General features: G+C 32.8%; 1 protein-coding gene across 1 annotated transcript; it reads right to left on the bottom strand.

Moving 5' to 3' along the window:
• Positions 1-7,648: 7,648 nt before the first annotated feature.
• On the bottom strand, positions 7,649-23,539 carry LOC143227449 (glutamate receptor-like). Its single transcript, XM_076458896.1, has 5 exons — positions 23,534-23,539; positions 21,411-21,579; positions 12,716-12,930; positions 11,829-12,097; positions 7,649-7,904 (listed from the first exon to the last, which is right to left on the bottom strand). The coding sequence occupies exons 1-5, from the start codon at positions 23,537-23,539 to the stop codon at positions 7,649-7,651; spliced, it is 915 nt and encodes a 304-aa protein (XP_076315011.1).
• Between the last annotated feature and the right edge of the window lie 491 nt (positions 23,540-24,030).

Below are 24,030 nucleotides of genomic sequence, written 5' to 3'. Positions count from 1 at the left end.
TTTAAATGACAACAACGGAGTAGGACATTTGTTATAAGGAAATACCTTTTATACATTAAGCGACAAAACAGATTATCGGCCTTGAACATACCACAGGGAATCGAACCGAAGTTTTAGTGTCTTAAGATCTGAAGATACTTCTGATTCACAGTGAGATTATTGGGTTATACATTATAATTTTATTATTGTCTTTTGTTAACAACTAATGCACAGCTGAGGAGCATTGCCGTATTTTGTACGGTGAATTACCTACCTCGAAGACTATTTTGCGGTAAGAAACTTATCAGTATATTATGTACTTGAAAAAAATACACACACACTTAGGTGTTTCTAAAAATAAATGTACAACTAGACATATATATTAAACAGTTTTAAAAGTATATAACATTCGTCATGTTTACACATATATAATTATAGAAAACGTACTATATGGTACAACGTGAAATAGTATTAATTGTTGTAAAGGTTTTTAATAACTAAGATGGTTATCTAACATGCAGTATGTGACTCAGGATTTTGTAACGTGGAATATTTATGACCCTGTGTCTAGCTATATAAACCCTCTATATAAAAACGTTTCCTGTGAGAATAACATCGAAATGATTGTAAAAGTTAAGATAAGATTAAAGGACAAGTGATGAAGTAAATTAGCATACTTTATACGTTATGTAAAACGTATTTTGTAATATTTTTTCATTTCCTGAACATATACAGGCCAACCAATGTTTCAATCACCATTCCAAACCGATTAAAACAAACTTGCAGATAGGTAACGCACAACGTTCCAATCATATGACGATTATTGATTTGATAAATATCTGAAGTTAATTATTAATAAATTAATGTATTTCAGAAAACAATATTCGCACAGTAAATTACTTATTTGATAAAGCCAAAATTTGGTACTGGAGTTTCTCAAATAATTATCTAGTATATTTCAAAATAAAAATATTGTTTTTCATAACTTCACTTATTGATAATGAATATAAAACTGATTATTGTGTAATGTTGTTCGTAATTTTGTTTCATAAAAGTACACAGACCTACGAATTTAAAATTCATAAAAGTTGTTTTGGTTTTAATAACGTATTTTCCATAATTAAGCTACGCATATTTCGAAAATAATATCCATTTTTCTTCTATCACGTTATATGTTTTACAAATTGGGAACAAAAAAACTTACTTAGATCAAATTATTGTTTAAATTACTATAATGAACATTTTTATTATTACGTTTGTTAACAAAAAAACAAACTGAAGAAAAGGGAAGAACATTGATATCAAACGAATACACATCTTCATTCTTCCTGGTTTTTATGTGCAATCTACGTTTTTTAGTATAAAAAAAACTACCTGTTGTGGTCTTTATTGCGTCTTGTTTCAAAGACCAGCAGTACTCAGACATTATGCTGATGTTCCACATTATCTGATATTCCAATTCCATTTCCCTGATGTCTCAATGAAACCTTCCCCTTATTCTTTGCTAACGGCACCGAGATTTTCAGGGAAATAGTCAAAATGTGAGTGTAAGAAATGAAGTTTCAATTTCATACTACACCTCAATTCTCTGAATTTGTCGATCATGTTACTGACAACATTTTCGTAATTTGTGTTCTTGTTGTGTTCTAAAAGATTTTCAACAAAATCTTTTTAAGAAAATCCACGCTTCTTTTTCAACTTTCCTTATCGTCCTTTCGAGCAGTTCATCAGGAAAAGTTTCTAATTTGAGGCCCAATAAAAATTCCTTCTTTAAGTTTCACTTTTGAAAGCAGTAGCGGATTTAAGGTTATGTGGGCCCAGGGGCTAATAATTTTTTCCCAACATCCCATTTAATTTTAGATAGAATAAAATTATCAATGGATTCCCATTAAGACCATGGAACCTGGGGCTAATCCCTCTCTAGCCCTTGCCTAAATACGCCACTGTTTGAAAGAGCTGGGAATTACCCACGTAAATGCATGAAACGGTATCCATCTTTGTCTAAGGCCTTTATAAACTGCTTCATCAGGTGCAGATTTATGTAAGGTGGTGGTAATAAACTTTCTTTGTGTGAACCAAATTTCATGTTTAATGTTTTTCGATTTTCGTATCACGCTGACTCTGCATCACCGTTGTTTCTTTATAGAGTGCTGGTTTCATGTTCTGCTGTTCAATTCATACAAAACACATGGAAACTTTGTATAACCAGATTGTTGACCCAACAGCACACAAAGGACTTTTAAGTCTCTACAAAGTAGCCAACCACGTTGTTTCTTTTTTGACATTATTAAGAAGAATTTCGAAATCTTCGTACGTTTCCTTCAAGTGGAGTGAATGAAAAATATGAACAAATACTTATATGTTACCATTGTAAAGAAGAACACTTTTCAGACTTTTTTATGAGGAATTAATGAACAATTACCACCCCTTTGGTTCATATTCTACAGCTCCTAACATCAGTGTTTATTCATCATTATTGTTGCAATAAACCAGTGAACTTTTTGGCGAAAACTATGGTATAATTTTTTTCTCACGATTTATTTATGAGTAAAATGATGTTCTTAGAGAAAATTAAGTCTTTACCACAAAATCTTCACCCTAAAATCACTAGGTTTACTTTGTGTGGAAAATTGTGGTTCATCAGATGATTCTGGTTGAAAAAAAATTATCATCTATTGATATCAGATTCCGAATCAGATGAAACTATATTAAGAGCCTCGGGTGAAATATTTACAGATCTGTGAGCAACAGGCCTAATAGTAGATTAAGGTTTGGCTAAGAAATTCCTTTTTTATTTCCAGTGTTGTAACTTGTACGTTACATGCACTAAAATAGCAGTCATCACCTGGTTTATCGGCTTACGCCAGACTCCTGCAACTCCAAAAAGAAAACACTTTTTGTTACCGCTAGTCTGTTCCTTCAACTCTTCAACACATAAGGTGCAAATTTTGTGCAGAGCCCATGATTTGTCTTGGTTCCTAAGTTTTATTCCAAAATATGCGAAGTATGCTTTTTTGACGATTTCTATAATGTTTTACCCATAATTCTTTTCAACAAATTTACCACAATTATAACATAACATGTTTGGATCACTTACACATGTTGTTGCCATAGCGATAAATAATAATATTGAAAAGAAAAAAATAATGCAATATGGAGGCACAAACAGATAGCATCCAGAATTGACACGCCATGCTGCTTATCAACCGTTTATATACTGGGGGTGGATTTTTCATGTGTTCTAAAATGATCGATAAAACCTTTACGTCGCGAATGGCTTAGATAAATTTATAGCCAGTGGTTGTCAACACTTTTAGCATAACAGAATGCGATCCGATTTCAATGAAAGATTTAGTTATGTCAAAGTACACATGCCATTTTCTGAAAACTCTGTATGCGAGGGGAAAAAATTAATAGCATTTTTTAATTCAGCATACAGGAATTACTGTTATCGAACATGTAAAAATTTCAAACAATAAAAACATTGCAGACCTGTATTATTATCAGTTTGAATACTGTAATATTCTTTTACTAATACCAGTTCTAAATATACTTTTAGTAATTTTATAAGCATTATGTAGTTAGAGCACATACAAATAACGGAAGTTCTGAAATACACACAGAAAATAAAATATTAATATGGAAAGATTCGTTTAGTAAATTCCTCAAAGATGACGATTACTATAATAAAGCTTATATAAGCAGATAGCCCTCGAGTAGTTTTGCGCGAAATTCAAAACAAACCTAACCAATATACATTTTACCTTACATTATAAATATAAAATCTAAACACGTTCACATTTCTTATCATATTACAGATATGAAAATATTTAGATTATCTAGGTAGTTCATTTGATATTTTGTTCGGAAAAGAGCAGCTGGCTGTGACGCATCTTTTACCTAAATGTTTCAAACATTTCACATCATTTGGCTGAACTGATATATAAGTGGTTTTGTAAAATGTTTTACACAGAGAACTGTATACATCTTTACAGGTATAATATGCCCATTTTAATTCATTAAATATCGAATCCATCTTTTACTTCATTTTGTTAAGTGCAATAATAATCTTTCCACTGGAAAATAGTATATTTATGTGTTATGTATGTCTTTCTGTGACTGTTCAAAATCTTATCTTCCAAGATTTGATGTGTGTTTCAAGGCCTTTCAGCTATGCTTATCAAACTTGTGTTCAAGTATATTCCATTCAAGTAGAGTTGTCTTTGTACGCCTTAAAAAATGTTAAGTACTTTACATCATGACAAATACGAAGTCCTCGACACACAATTCACTGTTTCAAGCTGACTTTGCCTTGGTGGCAAAGTACAATTAACGTGGTATTATTCTGATGGTAAGAGTAAAACAAATGGATGAAAGTACAAAAATTCCTAAAGATAATACTTAAATCGACGTAGCGAGAGTGAATTTTACTAGAAGATTTTATAAAGAATACCGGTGTGACACACTTACAGATATGTATATATATATATATTAGAATTATTGTTAACTATTCTTCTATGTTTTGCTTTCTTTGTTGCTGGATTTTACTAAAAAGCATCTCATAATCACCCAAAAAAATCAAGTAGCAAAGTGCACATAGTGTGTAAATATATTTTATGATTGGTTTCTTTTGAATTTCGCGCAAAGCTACACGAGGGCTATCTGTGCTAGCCGTCCCTAATTTAGCAGTGTAAGACTAGATTGAAGACAGCTAGTCATCACCACCCACCGCCAACTCTTAAGCTACTCTTTTACCAAAGAACAGTGGGATTGACCGTCACTTTATAACGCCTCAACGGCTGAAAGGGCGAGCATGTTTGGTGCATTAGGGATTTGAACCCGTGACCCTCGGATTATGAGTCGAGTGCCTTAACCCACCTGGCTATGCCGGGTCTTATATTTTATGAAAAGAAAACCAACACAAATTCTGCAATTCTTCATTGTTTGGCCTTATACCTTTATTAAGAAATAGACGCCCTACAAGACACAATCCCAGCCTTAGCAGAACAAAACAGCTATTGTGTGTTGTGTGACATGCAATCACGTTATTAACAATAACAGTAATAAATGTATGACAAGAACATAATCATGGTGAACAAAATAATAATTTAATATTGATAACAAAAGATGACTCATGTGAACATTCAAGGTTTGTAAGTATTACATGCAAAAATAACTGTAATTAAAGACACGTGTATGCTTTATTGCAAAATAAATACATTAGTTTCTTCTCATCAGATCTCCGAAGTCTTCAATGAACAGATAGTGGGTTGCTATTGAAATAGTATATTTATTTATGTCTTCATGTATGAACGTTTTAACACCTTCTGCTTTATTTCTTTTGTAATAATGTATACATTTGGTTTTAACTACATTTATTGTTGACATGTCCATATTTATTAGGCTTGAATTTTACGAATCATATTTTCTTTTCTACTTTCAGGCCAACAAAGCCAGGTAGTTAAGGAGTTCGACTCGCAATCTGAGGGTTTCGGGTTCAAATCCCCGTCACACCAAACAAACTCACCCTTTCAGCCGTGGGGGCGTTATAACGTGACGATCAATCCCACTATTCGTTGATAAAAGAGTATCCCAAGAGTTGGCGGTGTGTGGTGATGACTAGCTGCCTTCCATCTAGTCTTACACTGCAAAATTAGGGACGGCTAGCGTACATAACCCTTGAGTAGCTTTGTGCTAAATTAAAAAAAAGAACAACAAACAAATAAACAAACATCACCAGTATGCTACCAAAATCTTAAAACTACGTCTATTGTTTGTGTTTATAGCAGGTAGAAATGTTGGATTCATTGTTTTCTGTGAGATATTTTATGAAGAGAAATAGCAAATATGTAGAAAAAAATTCTTTAAACCTTTATAGTTTGTTTCACAAGATAGACTTTATCAATCTACCAATTATCTTTTAGTTCTGGTCCACGTAGTTAATTTACTGATTGTCAATAGTTGTTGACAAACGCTTTCCTGAAGTTTTGTATAGATTTGTGGATCCTGTTTTTGGGACTGGTATCCTTTTATACACAACTAACTATCAGTAATATAGCCACATGGATTTTGAAGGACTTCACTTGTTATCTACGAGCAGGTAGATTTTACTTGCTTAAAAATAACTACTGGGACGGAAGTGATAAATTTAAGGGAAGTACATGGGATGAATAGACTAAATAAACACAAATTAAACAGCACCGATTTGAGGGGAGCAGTAGAAGTGAAGTTCGCCATCATCATTATTCCATAAACTTGTGCACAGTTTCTTTTTATTTCGTCAGCTATAGTGTTGTGTAGAATACAAATAATAAACAATATACTCTCGAACAACTGTAACCAAGTGCTTTTTGTTAGAATGTAGTTTTACAAATCATAGAAAGATTGCTCATAGACATGGTCCTTTAGTTAGAATTTTCGTTATTGACAAAACTGAACAAGAGAGTAATTCAAATTATTACCAAGGTTAGGTAATTTAAATTTCTGAAAACTATTTATTTAATTCCTTAGCAAAATATTGTATTTTCAGAAATATTAGTCATAACACTGATAGCTTTTTTTTACGCACGTGAAAGAATTACAAACACTTTTTTAATGAAACAAAACAATTTGAATAACTATGAATAACTATGTAAATAGTTGACAACAGATAACAAACGACATTAGAGTACTTTGCTTGTCGTAAGTATACAATTTTTTAATAACTAATATCAATTGTCATAAGATATATATATATATTAAATAGGTTTCCAAACACACAAGAGTAAATATCATTAAAGTATATGCAACCTGCGTTATGTTTTATATCACATGACGTACGTGGCAAATTTACACTTTGTTACACTCAGTAAGTGTTACACTTAATAAGTCCTAGGTAACAAATACACATCTGCTTCAAATGTTAACTGAGCTACACTAAATATGACGAGCGATAGAATATGGACGATAAAAAAGTAAACGTAAAAAGTTTGAAAAATATTGTGCAAATAATACGTTTCATATATATTGTGTTCTTTTGTTTTAAACTATCGTAGGAAAGTCATGAAAAACGTTACACAAAAATAACCCGGTGTTTTAAATAAAAAATTTAAAAACAGTGAATTTTGTGGTATTCTAATCGATAAAATCTGCGAACATCACATGATTCTATTCATTAGCTGTGTGTTCGTTCCATGATTAACTTGTGGCATCAAATTGAAGTGAATCGAATTCCAGGTTTTTGCATTATAAGTCTATAAGCGTATCGCTAACCGAAAGGGGTACTTTTAATATTTTGATAAATCCTTTCAGAATGCTATTTAGATTTAGAAAATAAATTGGCACTTTTATTGTGGTGTCTTGATAATGTAAAACATTTTAAATTTGCTATTGTTTGAAGGTAAGAGATGACAACATAAACATTTCTGATCATCCATGTAAAATAAAAATAAATATATACATTTACTAACGTTTCGTTATTAATAATATATTTACAGATGCCTTTATTATATGAAAAAACCCCAAAAAACACAAACAGAGATTTATTTTATTAGCTAACTGCCATTCAACTTAACGTGTTGTTATTGAGGCTACGACCAAAACGATGTTTTTTTACCTAACTTTATAACATAAGAGATCTATGTTTTTTTATTAATAAACCAAACAAACACACCTAATATTACAAAGACACCTAATATGATTTGATGTTTATTTTCACACTGCTAAAAGTAGTCAAATACTCCACGCAGAAAGATATCAACGAGATCACGTGACCAGCAATAAGAATGATAAAAGCTACGCCGACGTCATTTAGAGTCATAGGCGCGATTTCATCCTTCTGTGAAACTGCGGGTACAGGTTCACAAATATGTTGGTGACAGAGTTTCAACATAAAGTCCTTCTTATCTAGATAGTCTATTATACCTGCTTCCGTCAGGCGCCTTATTCTAAAATCAGAGAAAGAATATTTTAGTCAGATGACTATCAATAAAATCACTTCTAAATGCTTCACTTAGGTTAACTCTGTCAGATTATGTTGCTTTACTTAGCCTAACTGTTGTATTCAAACTTAAAAGCAGGAAATAAATCAAGCTCAGAATATGTAGTTATATGTGAAATTGTGAATGATCTTAAAATATAAGAAACAAGTGAAGGTGTAAGATATAACGTTAAAAGTAGTTTATATGTTAAATAGAATATATATAAGATATTAACATACTTTATAATTTATCTCTGACGAGTCTCCGATTTATTATGTTAGATATTACGGTTGAAAAAAAACCAAAAACTGAGTTTAATTTTAATTTAAAAGTTATTTAAATGAAGAGATGTATCAAATTTATGATGTTTGCCAACAAGTCGGACACACAGTTTTCTTTCTTAATATGAATGTATTCTAATATACAAAAAATAATACAGTTCATATTAACTTTTATTATAAATACTTAATACAAATAATGATTTACATAGAAAGAGTTTACAAATAATGTTAAGTCTTCTTTCCGGTCTGGAACTTTCTTGATAGCTTATCGGTTCTCAGGCGGTTTACAAGCTGACCTTTCACTGCTGAAGTTATGTAATGTTTTCGTAAAAATATTGATTTCTAATGCGAATTTACTGAAATTGAATATTTTATAATGCTCACAATCTCCAAACGTTCAGTGGCGGCGCCAGGATATTTTCGTTGGGGGGACTGAGGTAAACTGTGGAGGGGCTTCCCAAAATGCCATCAATATGAAGTATAGATGGTAAATTATAATAATGTAAATACAAAGGTACATTTCAGAAGGGTGTGCTATTTTGAACTGCGTTTACAATGCAGTTTTCATTGGGCTTGGGGTGGCTTAAGCCCCACAAAATGGGCTAAGCCCCCTCAGCGCCGCCACTGCAAACGTTCCTGGTCAAATATCTATAGTTTTCCCATTAATACGCGTTAATCACACTTATGGCTTTCGAGATTTACAAAATACCAACTGTAGCAAACCAACAATGTATTACTGTCCCTCGTCGCATCAATTTACAATTGTTAAGTTTCTAGAAATTTCATTTGGCCCAACAATACGCCAGTGCTTCTGTAAAACATACATTGTCGATTCTTACACTTGAGAATCTTCTTCAAATTTATGGAATAGGCGGGAATTTCGCAATACACATTTAACGTTATAAGTTACATGCATTTTAAATTATGTATTTAACTAAAACAAACATCGATTTTAAAGGAAATATATAACAGTAAATCAGTTCCAAACGTTTGACGGAAAACTCAAGAATTAGAACATTACAAGCAGTTTCATAATTTAATGACTATTCTAATATCAATCAGTTGTAGGAACTAACCCTGATGAAGCTTTCAAGGCAAAACTGGTTCAAATAAAAAGATGCTTTACAATTATCTGGAGTTTATAGGTTGTTTTCCTCTGACCTTTAATAAAAAGGAAATAGTACTACCTTTGTAAAATTGTATTATTATAAAGGAACATGAAGAGTTCAATGCTGTCTGAAATATCGTGCAACATTACCAAGTGTGATTAAATAAAGCTTCTTGTTCATCCTAATGACAAATATATAAATAAATGGATGATATTGTCTATTCCCAAGTTATATATGCTTAAGGATAATATGTGCTCTGATTCTATTTACAGTCTGTCTTCGAATTTTTCTTTCTTCAGTTACTTCTTCATGGTAATTGATATATTCCTAAACACTGTTGACATGTACTGCTATTATCATTTTATATTAACTACTTTAAGTACATGGCTATTGTATAAGCGTGCATGATGTCTTTAATTATCTTTTACTCACCACAGTGAACCTATATCTATATAAAATTTGTCCTTATACATGGTTAGTGCTGAGGGATGTAATTCCATAACCAGTATAACTTAGTGACAAATGGTTAATGGAATGATAGATTGGGATTCATAGTTACTTTTTAGCTTATATGTTACGGAAATGAAAATTTTCTTTGTTAGAGGTAGGAGTGTTTTGATGTTGAACATTTCAGTTCTCGCTTTTGAATTATAGACTGTGTAAGAGTCATGCAAGCTTAAAGGAACTTCTGCCATATTACCCTTCTGCATTCAGCCTATAAGCCTTTATTTTCAATGTTATGACACTTTTTTTTGTTGATGCAGAGCAGCTTTATCTAGCCGACATCTCGAATATATATAGAAATAGCTTTTAAAGCCAGAGGATATACCCATAAGCCTATCTTTCACATACTTTTCATGGAATTTTATGGACGATTATCTTTTTCTCTTTCCACTTGTATCGTAGCTTTACTAAGCAAAGAAAATTTTTGTTCTGTAGTTTTATTTGCAATTATTATGTTGATTATACCAAATTTTCCACTTTACTGTTATAACTGTGGTGTTATTTTTGGCATTTTCTACTCTGATTGCGGGAAATGGTAGATATTCTGTTTTTTTGTATTAAGAAGTGTTTACACAACCCTATAAACAGTTCACTTCCCAAGTTAATGCTGTAACTGAAGTACTGTTCCAACGTATTGTACAGGTATCTTAGTTAGATAGTGACATCAGTTAGAGTGTAGGTCTCCTGGTGAGATAGCAACATCAGTTAGAGTGCAGGTCTCCTGGTGAGATGGCAACATCAACTAGAGTGCAGGTCTCCTAATGAGATGGCGACATAGCTAGAGTGCAGGTCTTCTGGCTAGATAATGACATCACTTAGACTGTAGGTTCCCATCATGAAAGTGTTATCCATTGCACAAATGTGTACTTACTGCCTTTGAACATTTTTGTAGAGGGTCCAAATATATTTATTGTTATTAGTTATCGCAAAGCTCAGCTCCCAAGAGTTATTGTAGCACACGTTTTAGAGTGGCACTTGGTCTTTGTGACACAAATTACAAAATAAATTATTTAATTTGAAATTTTCTTTCAAGACCTGATCAGTGGAAGTTAAATATCAATTCAACTCTAGTGCATGATATACTAAGTATATTTCTTTTCAAGTAGTAAAAGGTATCTCCAAAAATTTCTAACAGCATTGTGTTCATGATTTGCTTTCTAAGATTCTATTTCCGTCTCCTCAGGACAAAAATATTTTAAGCACTCAAAACAATTGATCACTTCAAACCCTTTGTGCTTCATAAGTTGCAGTGGAGTAATCTTCCTTAGTAAAGATTGTCAAGTGTTTCCCGAATAGTGCAGTTTATTTTGATGGTCTCATATCCAATTTTTAATGAAGCAGTATATTGCATTTTATGTCAAATGAATGTAAAGAATTTTCTTGTTGCACATTATGACTCGTTTGCGCTGAATAGCTGCACTGGTCACCAGTCTACCACTGACATAGTCCATCTGGCCTGCTCCTCCCATAAAAAAACAATTATTAGTATAGCCATAATAGCTTACAGGTTAGCTGTATTTATATCGACACTGTTGCTTTCCTTTGCCATTTCAGATGAAGTAATGTTTTTTCTTTAATTAGGAAAGTTCGTGCACTATTTTAGTGATTTTAATTAGTTCTAGAAATCTTTCCTAGTTTCTTATCTTTAACAGGGTTATTGCGTTCACAGTAATGCGTTCCGTCTGTATGAAGTACTCTCAGACTGATAAATTACTCTAAAACTGTCTTTAGCACCAGATGTAAATAAATGACACGAAGCTGATTCCAGCTGGTTTATATGTAATATACATAACTTTCGATGACTGATGGAATTTTATTTTTCGACATTACGATTTAACACTTTTAAGGATTACATATCTGATAAAATCCAGCTATAACCGATATGTCCTTATTATATTTGTATGTTATTAATAATATATTTATTCACTACCTTTTCGTCGAAACCCTTATCACTCTCAATGTTTAGAAAAGTAAAAACAACTTATTAAACATCTTACCCTTCACTTATTAGACTTTCTAGATAGCTTGGTTTCTGTAGACCGAGGCAGAGATATTCTGGTCTCATATGTTCTGAGGACACATGAAATGGACAGTTAACACTACAGTCCTGAGGTTGTTGTAATCGTTTTAGCCAACTTCGCTCATTTAGGTAGATACCGCCACTTTGAACGTGTTTCAGAACTTCCTCTTTAATCCAGACATTTATCTCCATATTATGTGGGTAATTTCTATGCCAGACTTCTTGGTACAAGCTATTCGATGAATACTATAAAATGTGTTTAATGTTATATAACTTGAATTTTAAAGCGTTAAATATACGATAAAATAAATGAAAATCTTTAATTATATTAAATAAAATGTTAGAGAAAGAAACTTTTGAAGATATTGTCAGTATTTCATAATTATTATGCCGAAAATAATGTTTCAGAATTATTACCGTTTAAATGAATAATAAATCAAAAGACAGTCATATTTTACAAATCATTGTCTATTTTAATTAGAGCTTCTGTTAGAAGCTAACATCAGTTAGAAGATGAAGCGTTTTCGTGCAAGACACAGATGAGGTAATGAGACATGACAAGGATCACAGCATTGTTTCGAAATTTATACTTTCATGTTTGGTGATTTGTATTAGATAATCTTAAACTAATGAAGTACCGATGACCAGTAAAATTAAAATCTCTTATTTCTTGATAGTAATTTATTATGCTCTTAAGATTCGATTGTTAATAGATATTATAGTAACATGTACTGAAATTTTGTAAAGTATATAATGTTTTACTGTAATTCCCATGGCAAAGGAAATTATCTTTTCTTCGAACCTCTTGTGTTATCCATTGTACTTCATTGTTCTGTTACCCAATGCCTAATCAGTATTAGATACCTGAAGGAAGTTTGATATTGACGCAGTAGGGTTGAAGAAAATTCGAACGTTTTTTTGCATAGCTTCTTCTATAGTATCGATTGGTTCGTCTGCTTCTTCCACGTTAAGGAATGCCCGGATGTTGCCACTGAAAACACTTAGAACTAGTAGTGTAACGAAGCCCCAGCTCCCAAGAATAAGTCTTGGTGCTGTACAACTTGGTGTTTTCTCAGCACCTAAAAATATATCAAAATTTCCAATGTAAATATAATTACACATCTAATTAAAAACTTAACGCAAAATCATACTCCTAAGTAACAAGAATAATTAAACATCCAAACAACATATTTATGTACAGTTACAGGTTTTATTAACAAAGTGTGCACGCGCACACACACACACACACAAATGCTTATGTGTACATATATATACATACGTTCTAAATAAATATATATATATATAATACTTATAATATAGAATTTTTTGTATAAAAAATATCTCTGAGCGTACAAATCAGCATTAGGCCGGCATGGCCAGGCGGGTTAAGGCGTTCGACTCGTAATCTGAGGGTCACGGGTTCGAATCCGTGTCGCACCAAATATGCTCTCCCTTCCTTTTAGCCGTGGGGCGTTATAATGTGACGGTCAATCCCAATATTCGTTGGTAAAAGAGTAGCCCAAGAATTGGCGGTGGGTGGTTATGACTAGCTGCTTTCCCTCTAGTCTTACACTGCTAAATTAGGGACGGCTAGCGCAGATAGCCCCTGAGTAGCTTTGCTCGAAATAAAAAAACAACAACAAACAAAACAAAACAATTCAGCAAATCGCGTTACAACCACAAATGATGTGAGGTTGTGGTAGAACATAACGTATCAGAACATTACTTGTTGTTTTACAAGTAGTATGTCTCCAGTGACAATTGAACACTTTTGAAAAATTTATGTAATAGATCTTAAAGATGTGTTAAGATTGTGGATTTAGAATTTTTAAGACCACATACTGCTTGTGCTTAATGTTACTGAAGAACAAATGCTTATGGAACAATCTGGGGTACCAGGGTAAACAAGGACTGCAAGAAGTCGTAACCAAGACGTAATAATGAAAGTGAGAATCTATGAATATAAATATCAGTGGCAGAAGTCATTCAGTCCACATGTCCTAGGAAACATAATTAAAATGTATTTCTGTCTGTAAAAATAATTCGTGAATACGAGTTGATTTCACGAAGTATCCGTTCATCCGTCACATATCTCAAGTAGCTGGAGAAACGGGTATTCATGCTATTTCAGCCACTAGTAAGTGTGAAATTGACTTTTTTTGTGATTGGATTGTTGAGTCGGAAGCTAGAAAACTGTTGTTCTCATACATTAGATTGATTTTACAGAAACTAATAAAACCATACAGGTATTAAGAATGTATTTTGAAGAAGAGAGACTTACGACGAAATTTGGCAATAAAAACTATTACGCTGCAGCGATATTGTCAAAATGTAAGGCCATCGGATATAATATGACCGGACGTTGTGATATAAAGTATAACGACATGGTGTGGCTCCAAAATCGAAACTGTTTTAATCTGATGTGCTCAACGTCTGTTTTCCATAGTTAATTATTTAATTTAGGTGAGCGTAATTATACACTCAACAAATTAAATGAACAAATTTAAATGAATAATTACACAATCAATTATCCAATGCAGTTAGTTATACAGATACGGAAAATTAAGAAACATAAGTAAGCATAATTACAAATTCATTTATCAAATCAGATATGCGGAAATTCAGAATTAACCTTTTGATTACTAGTCTCATAATGTACAAGATCAACAGACCTAGCTTACTGAGTGGAATATAAACTATTGATAAAACCCAGAGAAAATGAGAAAATTTTAAACAGCAGAAGACTTGTTTATGATATGAAAACGATCATAGAAAGCCCTCATTTATAGTTTTGGTAATAAACGAAAATATAGTTGGTTTAACTTGGTGTATGAAGCAATTATTTATCATCGTCACTCTGCGTTGTTTAAAAATACATATTCAATAGCACAGCCGTATATTGTTCAATTGGAAGACACATGACACATAATGTTATATAAGTGTTGGTAGTTTCATTTGCAACTTAAACTTACTTCCCTGTTATGAAACAAGGAAAATAGAAAAATTCCTAAGTTCTGACCAACGTTTCGTCAAACATCGTATGGTTTTCCTTAACACGATGTAATAATTGCAATATTTGGTCTAATTTAAAGTGCTTAAGTTGTGAAATAACACTTTTTAAATGCGTTCCCGATATTATAACTTCAAAAATTTAGATTTTAGGAAATTAAAAACAAAACTAAATTATAACCACAGTAAAAGCAAAACACGATATTTATGAAGCACTAAAAAGCTTGAAAAGTAAAGAAGTTTTTATGTTTTCATATACGTTTAATCGTTATGACGAATTTATAAAAATAAGATTCCATCTGAAATTCGTTTAGACCAGTTAAAAATTAAATTAAACGCCTTCACTGTAAAACTTGTTTGAATAATTTCTAGTATTATACACAATTCTCAAAATTAATAATTATTAGGGTTAAAACAAGTAAGAGCTCGTAAACTTATTTCTTGAAATTTCCTTGAAGTGTTTTAAAATTTAAAATATTTTCCCCTTATTTTGAAAAATGTATTAAATTTGGATTAAACACACAATTTTGATAATGTTACTGCTGAAACTTCCAGACTTGTTCTGGATAGTTTTTATTTAAAATGATTTCAGAAATATTTAAGGGTTAGGTATGCACTAGTGGTTAACGCACTTGGACTTAAATCCATTAATTCATGACTCGTTGCGGTAAAAAAAGTCCTTTGTATAGCTTTGTGCCAAAAAAAATCAGCGTAATCTTTCTAAAATAAGAACTTTTTGTCTTGAAGCAGCCAAGTTCCTTTAACAATTAGTTTTGTTGTTATGCACTAAAGGTAATTTTATGATAATTTTCAACAATAATGGTTATGTTGATGAAACACAGATATTTCTAGTTGGTCGTGTTATTTCTAAGTTTTTATATAAAAAGTAAGCCGCTGAGGTACTTAATGAAAATAAAAGGGTGTATAATATTATTTCTGAAGCTATATATAACCATATTAGATCTGTTCGATCATTCCATGGTGTTTTATACGATTTGCCTAAAATATGGAGACATTTATGTGAAATTACATGAATTGTAACTAATAGAGATAAAAGGATCTTCTGATATTTGTTCGAAGAAGGTTTTACTTTTTTATGAGAATAGTTTTGTGATTTGTTTTTTATTTTATATCATTTTCACTTTGAAAAACTTGATGTTGTATCGGATATGAAGCGTTTATTTTGTGTTACGTCTTCAAAATACAGGACGATCTTTTCAATGTTTTTTATTTTTGTTGTCAGTTGTCTTCTAGTTTCATGTAAATAAATCGTTTGCATGTATCGTAATTGATTTAATATATTAATCCTTTGGTTTCCTTTCGTGTGGTGTACTATTTTTCAACGGTTTTCTTTACTTCTGGTATTTCAATTATTAAGATGTTGCACTTTTTGATGATGTATTTCCATATTTTAACAAGCTTGTCGCTAAAATATTCAATAAAATGAACAGTAGTTTTAATAAAGTGTGTTTGATGTCTCGTGTTTACTTGCTGAAGTAAATTTCTCGTGATTTCTGTGCTTTTTTCACTTTTGTTTACTTTGGGATAATAATTGTTATGAATGAAAATTACATATGTTATCCTTAATCTAATGTTTAAAATGGTTGGGGTTGGGTACATATGATAACTGTGATTCGAATTCTACTTTTTGTGGTTCCATGTTTTTGTCATTGTCACAGATAATGTGTGGATATTCAGTCACATATTGTTCTGAGAGTGTTGGATCGAGTTATTTTCCTTATTACGTGAACATTCAAAATCATTCATTGAGAAAGTTAATGTTGAGTTGAATGTTGCTGGTAGAGTTTAAACAAAAACAGTTGTTTTAGATCAGAGTTAAAACTACAGAATGCATAATCAGCACACATCATCCAATACATATGGGTATGCATGTTTGGTTATGCTGAAGGACAGCAGTGTTAGAGTGATAAGTCTACGGACTTATAACGCTAGACACCGGGTTTCGAAACCCGTGGTAGACACCGCATAGATAGTCCATTGTGTAGCTTTGTATTTACCTACGTACAACGTGTAGTTGAATAAGGCCATTAATTGACAAGCAACAAACTTCTTCTTTCTATTTAACTGCACTATTCATTGCCATATTAACAACACTGTATAGGTTGAACTTTATCTAGCTCAATAGTCAATGCATTTCTAATTCAACTCACGTGTTTGTTCTATTACTGCGACAATTATACTTTATTAAACTGAATGGTTTTTCCTGGTGTGTTGAGAAACTGGTGACTTTTTCTGAAAATGCTTTATTAATGAGCTTTTACAGTTTTTATCATGGAATAATAAAGATCACTTTAACCAATGAAATCGAAAGTGCTGCTGACTAAAGTTTTTTATTACTAACTTGTTCATTGATCTTGCTTTTGTAGCGCATCACTGAGTTTACCGTTTCACCAGATAACACTATTGTGTTTCTCAAACATAAAAAGGTAACGCGTCAGTCACGACCAGTTGTATAGCATTATTTGTGAAATCTGAAGACGAGTTGGATATTCAAATATTTGTTTATTCACTATGGATCAACGAAGTTACAAGCTAATGTGTAATTCGTGCCGTCCAGTGGAACCACAACAAGTATGAAGGCTTATAATGCTAAAGCCCTGGTTTCGTTAACTACAAACAAACAAAGCACAATTCGGGAAACCAAACGATAAGAGTCTGTGTAAATTTGTATTCAATAACGTTGAAACACGATTGTTTGGTGATATGATCCTTGGGGAATTTTGTTTTCATTTTTCAAATTAAAACATTGTGAAAGATTTGAAGTGTCTAGACGAGCTTATGTTTTGTTTGTTTGTTTGTTTTTTGAATTTCGCACAAAGCTACTCGAGGGCTAGTTGCACTAGCCATCCCTAATTTAGCACTGTAAGACTAGAGGGAAGGCAGCTAGTCATCACCACCCACCGCCAACTCTTGGACTACTCTTCTACCAACGAATAGTGGGATTGACCGTGACTTAATAACGCCCCCACGGCTGAAAGGGCAAGCATGTTTGGTGCCACCGAGATTCGTACCCGTGACCCTCGGATTACGAGTTGAACACTTCAACACGCTTGGCTATGCCGGCCCCTGACGAGCTTATGACTGCTCAATAAATAATTGGTTAGATTTAGTGAAACGTTTACGTTCCAGACTTTATTAAGAGAATCAGCTGGTGTTAAAGCCAAAATAATATTTTTATATATGTCTGTCATACAAAAAGTAAGTACTATATTCTACGAACTATCACCCTTTCCATATAGACCAAACACTGACGAAGTTTTGTAGAGTCATGAGTTGATTATGTACTTTACATTTTGTTCTTTAGCTAGATATGAAAACCCTGCACCTATTTAGCCTTATAGTGTTGGACAAATGCAAAATATTTTGTTTTGAAGTTATGTAGAATGACAGATACGACAAGCATTGTTAACCTATAACACTAAAATATATATCAGTGTCGTAAGGGGCTAAGCATATGAATGGTGGAACAAAAAGTCGAGGTTTGTTTACAAAAGTCTCTTAGAAAAGCATAATACGTTAAGCAAGTTTGAAGAAAATAAGCCCTTCATCGAACATGTTAGCTCTTTCAGCCGTGAGGGCGTTATAATGTAACGGCCAATCACATGATTCGTTGGTAAAGAATAATCCAAGAGATGGCGGTGAGTGATGACAAATATAACCCCCTTACGACTAATATATCAATTTATAATTACGGACGACTAGCGCAGATATTCTCAAAGTAACTTTGCTAGAAATTCAACAAAGACACAAACAAACAAGTGAAATAATTTCATGTATCTGCGAGTTGAATATTAATATCCCATAATAGGGTCTCACATAAGCGAGAAATATATCTTACGGGTTTAAAGATTTAATCGATTAGATTTAATAGAACTTTCAGTATTGTCATACAAAAAAGCAAATTAAAATAAAAACAACTATAAGGTTTGTTTTAATAAAGCTTCTCCTTCGGCCACAGTAGTACCTGTGGGTGGCACGCAAAAAAAACCGGAAAATTCCGATAACAGTTTCTTGCAAGTGTTGCATGAACTGTAGAAAAGCTTAAGATCTGCTATATCCAAATAACATATTTCAATCGGAAGTTATGAAGATGGTTTCGGATTGAACAAACCACCTTACCAGTAACAGTCATCTACATGAACTGATTATCTTTCTTTTTTTTTTAATTCTTCGTCGTCTGTTTGAGATTGGAGATTTTGTTCTTGAGCTTATGATCTAGTGGAAGGCTACTGCTATCACTACTGTCATCGTCACTACGTCATCTTTGGGCTTGACAGATGGATTTGCTAAAACAAGGGTTGCCAAGAAGTTTCATCGTTTTCACATCCATAGTGTCTGCATATGCTGCTGTAAGATGAACATCTCGAAACTTTGCACATGCAGGTAATCTAAAAAACAAAAGCAGTTGATGGTGACATGCCGAAGAGTAGAAAAGTTCCAGTCACGATAAGTGGGACTTGGAACTGAAGATCCACTGGACTTTGGTCTGATAAACAAATGCAAAGATGCACGAAGATGAAAAAGGCTTACATGTATGTAGCGGATGCATCGATTAGACAACAAGAAGTACTGTTATTATGTATTGTGTTTCTGTCAACAAACAACACGAAGTACTGTTATTATGTAATGTGTTTCTGTCAACAAACAACACGAAGTACTGTTATTATGTAATGTGTTTCTATCAACAAACAACACGAAGTACGGTTATTATGTAATGTGTTTCTATCAACAAACACGAAGTACTGTTATTATCTATTGTGTTTCTGTCAACAAACAACACGAAGTACGGTTATTATCTATTGTGTTTCTGTCAACAAACAACACGAAGTACGGTTATTATGTAATGTGTTTCTATCAACAAACAACACGAAGTACGGTTATTATGTAATGTGTTTCTATCAACAAACACGAAGTACTGTTATTATCTATTGTGTATCTGTCAACAAACAACACGAAGTACGGTTATTGTGTAATGTGTTTCTATCAACAAACAACACGAAGTACTGTTATTATCTATTGTGTTTCTATCAACAAACAACACGAAGTACGGTTATTATGTAATGTGTTTCTATCAACAAACACGAAGTACTGTTATTATCTATTGTGTTTCTGTCAACAAACAACACGAAGTACGGTTATTATGTAATGTGTTTCTATCAACAAACAACACGAAGTACTGTTATTATCTATTGTGTTTCTGTCAACAAACAACACGAAGTACGGTTATTATGTAATGTGATTCTATCAACAGACAACACGAAGTACTGTTATTATCTATTGTGTTTCTGTGAACAATCAACACGAAGTACGGTTATTATGTAATGTGTTTCTATCAACAAACACGAAGTACTGTTATTATCTATTGTGTTTCTGTCAACAAACAACACGAAGTACGGTTATTATCTATTGTGTTTCTGTCAACAAACAACACGAAGTACAGTTATTATGTAATGTGTTTCTATCAACAAACACGAAGTACTGTTATTATCTATTGTGTTTCTGTCAACAAACAACACGAAGTACGGTTATTATGTAATGTGTTTCTATCAACAAACACGAAGTACTGTTATTATCTATTGTGTTTCTGTCAACAAACAACACGAAGTACGGTTATTATGTAATGTGTTTCTATCAACAAACAACACGAAGTACTGTTATTATCTATTGTGTTTCTATCAACAAACAACACGAAGTACGGTTATTATGTTATGTGTTTCTATCAACAAACACGAAGTACTGTTATTATCTATTGTGTTTCTGTCAACAAACAACACGAAGTACGGTTATTATGTAATGTGTTTCTATCAACAAACAACACGAAGTACTGTTATTATCTATTGTGTTTCTGTCAACAAACAACACGAAGTACGGTTATTATGTAATGTGATTCTATCAACAAACAACACGAAGTACTGTTATTATGTATTGTGTTGGCCTGGCATGGCCAAGCGCGTAAGGCGTGCGACTCGTAATCCGAGGGTCGCGGGTTCGTGCCCGCGTCGCATTAAACATGCTCGTCCTCCCAGCCGTGGGGGCGTATAATGTGACGGTCAATCCCACTATTCGTTGGTAAAAGAGTAGCCCAAGAGTTGGCGGTGGGTGGTGATGACTAGCTGCCTTCCCTCTAGTCTTACACTGCTAAATTAGGGACGGCTAGCACAGATAGCCCTCGAGTAGCTTTGTGCAAAATTCCAAAACAACAACAACAATGTATTGTGTTTCTGTCAACAAAGAACACGAAGTACTGTTATTATGTATTGTGTTTCTGTCAACAAAGAACACGAAGTACTCTCATTATCTATTGTGTTTCTGTTGATGGTCTGACGAATTATAGATCGATTAATTTTTGTGATTTTGGGAGACTGTAAATTGTAACCGTCATATCTTGTCGTATGTCATATCCCTAAAAATGTTATAAAAACTGGGTATATTCTAATTTTTTTACGTACGATCCTTACCACCTGTTGTTGAAGGACAAAAACTTTGCTTACCTTACCACCTGTTGTTGAAGGAGAGATACTTTGCTTACCTTGCCACACTAAACCTTTCAGAACTGCGCTGAATGACCATTCAGTAAGCTTCCAAGCAGAAGAAGAGTGAGAATCACAATATTTTTCACGTAGTTTGCAGGAGACTATCCATAATAATGCAGTGACGGCACCAGTGCCTATTCCAGCAGCAATATATAATAACCAAAGCTGAAGAAAAAAAATGAGATGAATCGAAACATATTTATCAGTTATAGTCTCTGAGGAAAGCCTTTTTCGTCTATATTGTTACTCTATTTAAATATCAGTAAAATTATATTTATTCAAAGTAGCATAGAATTGTTCTAATAATATTTTCATTCTTTTCAGACTCACAGAAAAAATTATTTTTTTTTAAATAGTTATTTTTTGTTATTAAGCAGTAGTTAACATTTAGACCAATTGTTACTTATGTATCAAAAAACTAGCAATATAGCCCCCGTCTTTAAACTTATTGTAGAATATTCAGAAATCTTTACAAATTAGGATTCTCATGACTTAAAATAGATCAAGTAAATCGTAACCGTGCTATTGTATTTTAATGTTAAAACAGAACAAATATCTGGAGTATTAGAAAAAAATAATGATTTCCGAAACATTTGTCCACTGAAGTGTCACAAGAGACGTCCTTAGTCTCCCAGTGTCACAGCTTCATGTCTGGGGATTTACAACGATATAAACAGGGTTTTGATACCCGTGGTAGGTACAGTGCAAATAGCCCATTGAGTAGCTTTGTGCGTAATTTTACACAAACCTAAAAAAAAAACCAAAAGAACGTTAAACGATGATTCAGAAGCTGGTATAACATTGGACTTACACACGTGTGACTTAGTGACGTGTACTGCATTACATACCTGGTATACAAGGAAGTTGTTGGCTTCGTTAATATAATGATAAACGTAGCTTCATTCTTATAAAAGTAATTTAAATTAGCTAAGATTTATAAATACGTCTTAAATTAAAAAATACCTATTTATGAAAATGTGGAATTCAAAAGAAAAATACAATTTATTCAGATCCTGGAACTTGTTTCGTCTACTTAAGAAAATCGTGTTTTAGCTCCTTATATTCTAAGTTTTGCTTTAACTGGATTTTTTGGATCATGCTGTAAAGAAATGAATTACATTGTTTAAAACAACAAGCATTTACTGCTTCTCATGATTTTCTAAAATTTGATAGATAATTTTCTAACGTACTGTATTTTTATAAAAGAAGGAAATACAAGCTCTTTTTGTGATAATTTCTAACAGATATTGTATTATTTCTTGAATACATTTTTCCTCCACCCTGTAGCTCATCAGTTAGGTTGAGAGATTATAACGTTAAAACTGAACTTTAGTATCCATGGTGGGCATAACAGAGATAAATCGTGGTGTAGCTTTATAATTAACAACATCAAATAATAATAAAAAAAATACCTTATTCTCGACAGACTGGCCTTATAATTTTCACATGTTAGTTGAAAATCATGTTAAAAGTACTCGAGAGTTAACCGTGTTTGGAGACCCTAATGTAGAAGTGTACAGTGCAGAGTGAAGACAGCAATTCAATACTAGCCACCATTAACTGTTGGGATACTCTTTTAACAATTGAAAGTAGAATTAACTGTCACAATTTAATGTATCAATGTTTGAAGGGGCAAGCATGTTCGGTATTGTTTATTTGTTTGTAATTGAGTACAAAGTTACACATTGGGCTATCTGTGCTATGCCCACCAAGTGTATCGATACACATTTTCTACTGTTGTAGGTCCGCAGATATACCACTGTGCCACTGGGGGGCGCATGTATAATGACAGTATTGTAACTCGAGTCTCGCAAGTCGCAAATTGAGTGTACAAACAATCACGCCGTGCCAGACCTCATGTTCTTGTATTTTCCTTAAGAAATTGAACCACATATAAATATATTTCTATGAGAAATACGTATAAACTCTAAACTTACTCGTAACAATAAAAAATAAACGACTTAAACTCTTGATTTCTGCGGATATCTTTAAAAGGTAAATGAATGACATGTGGCTCACAAATAAAAAAAAATTACAAAATTATAATGTTGAATAACTAGTAGGGAATAGATATAAATAGTTGAAAGTAAAGAGTAAGAAATTTTTCATTAATACTAACCTCCATCTCAAAGAGCCTCAAAATGGCGCCAAACCTGTTTAATTGTATTGGTGACATCGTGATGAATGTTATGTCATCGACTTTAATGGGCGCAGTAAAATCAATCACACGTTGGCGTTCTGAGGACCATGAAAGCCAGGTAACACCAATGTCTGCTTCCTGAAGATATCGAAATGAGGTGCATCTTAAAACAAGACTAGAGAAAATTTTATATTAAAACATAAACAAATTAACCATAAGATAGGCCATTTCTGCATATTTGTATCAATTTACCTGGAGATTGGCTTATTTGGGTATTAATAGTTTCAATGTAATATTTAAACTTCGTAAATATTTTGACGAGTCTGAATCATTTAGTAATTCTTATGAAGAAGTGATTCAAAAAAATGTCAGATATTAAACTTATAAGCCCGGCATGGGCAGGTGGTTAAGGCACTTGACTCGCAATCCAAGAGTCGCAACAAACATGCTTGCCCTTTCAACTATGTGGGCGTGGT

The sequence above is a fragment of the Tachypleus tridentatus genome, chromosome 9, assembly GCF_004210375.1.
Source record: "Tachypleus tridentatus isolate NWPU-2018 chromosome 9, ASM421037v1, whole genome shotgun sequence".
NCBI lineage: Eukaryota > Metazoa > Arthropoda > Merostomata > Xiphosura > Limulidae > Tachypleus > Tachypleus tridentatus.
Note: the sequence above shows the minus strand (reverse complement) of the source record. Positions and strands in the feature narration are given on the sequence as shown.

What these genes read in the sequence shown, in the direction of transcription:
- LOC143227449 (XM_076458896.1), bottom strand. An exon ending in CAATATCAAACTTCCTTCAG is followed by an intron (nt 12,098 to 12,715) that starts GTATCTAATACT and finishes CACATTTTATAG; the next exon opens with TATTCATCGAATAGCTTGTA. An exon ending in GAAAGTCTAATAAGTGAAGG is followed by an intron (nt 7,905 to 11,828) that starts GTAAGATGTTTA and finishes CTCTGATTTTAG; the next exon opens with AATAAGGCGCCTGACGGAAG.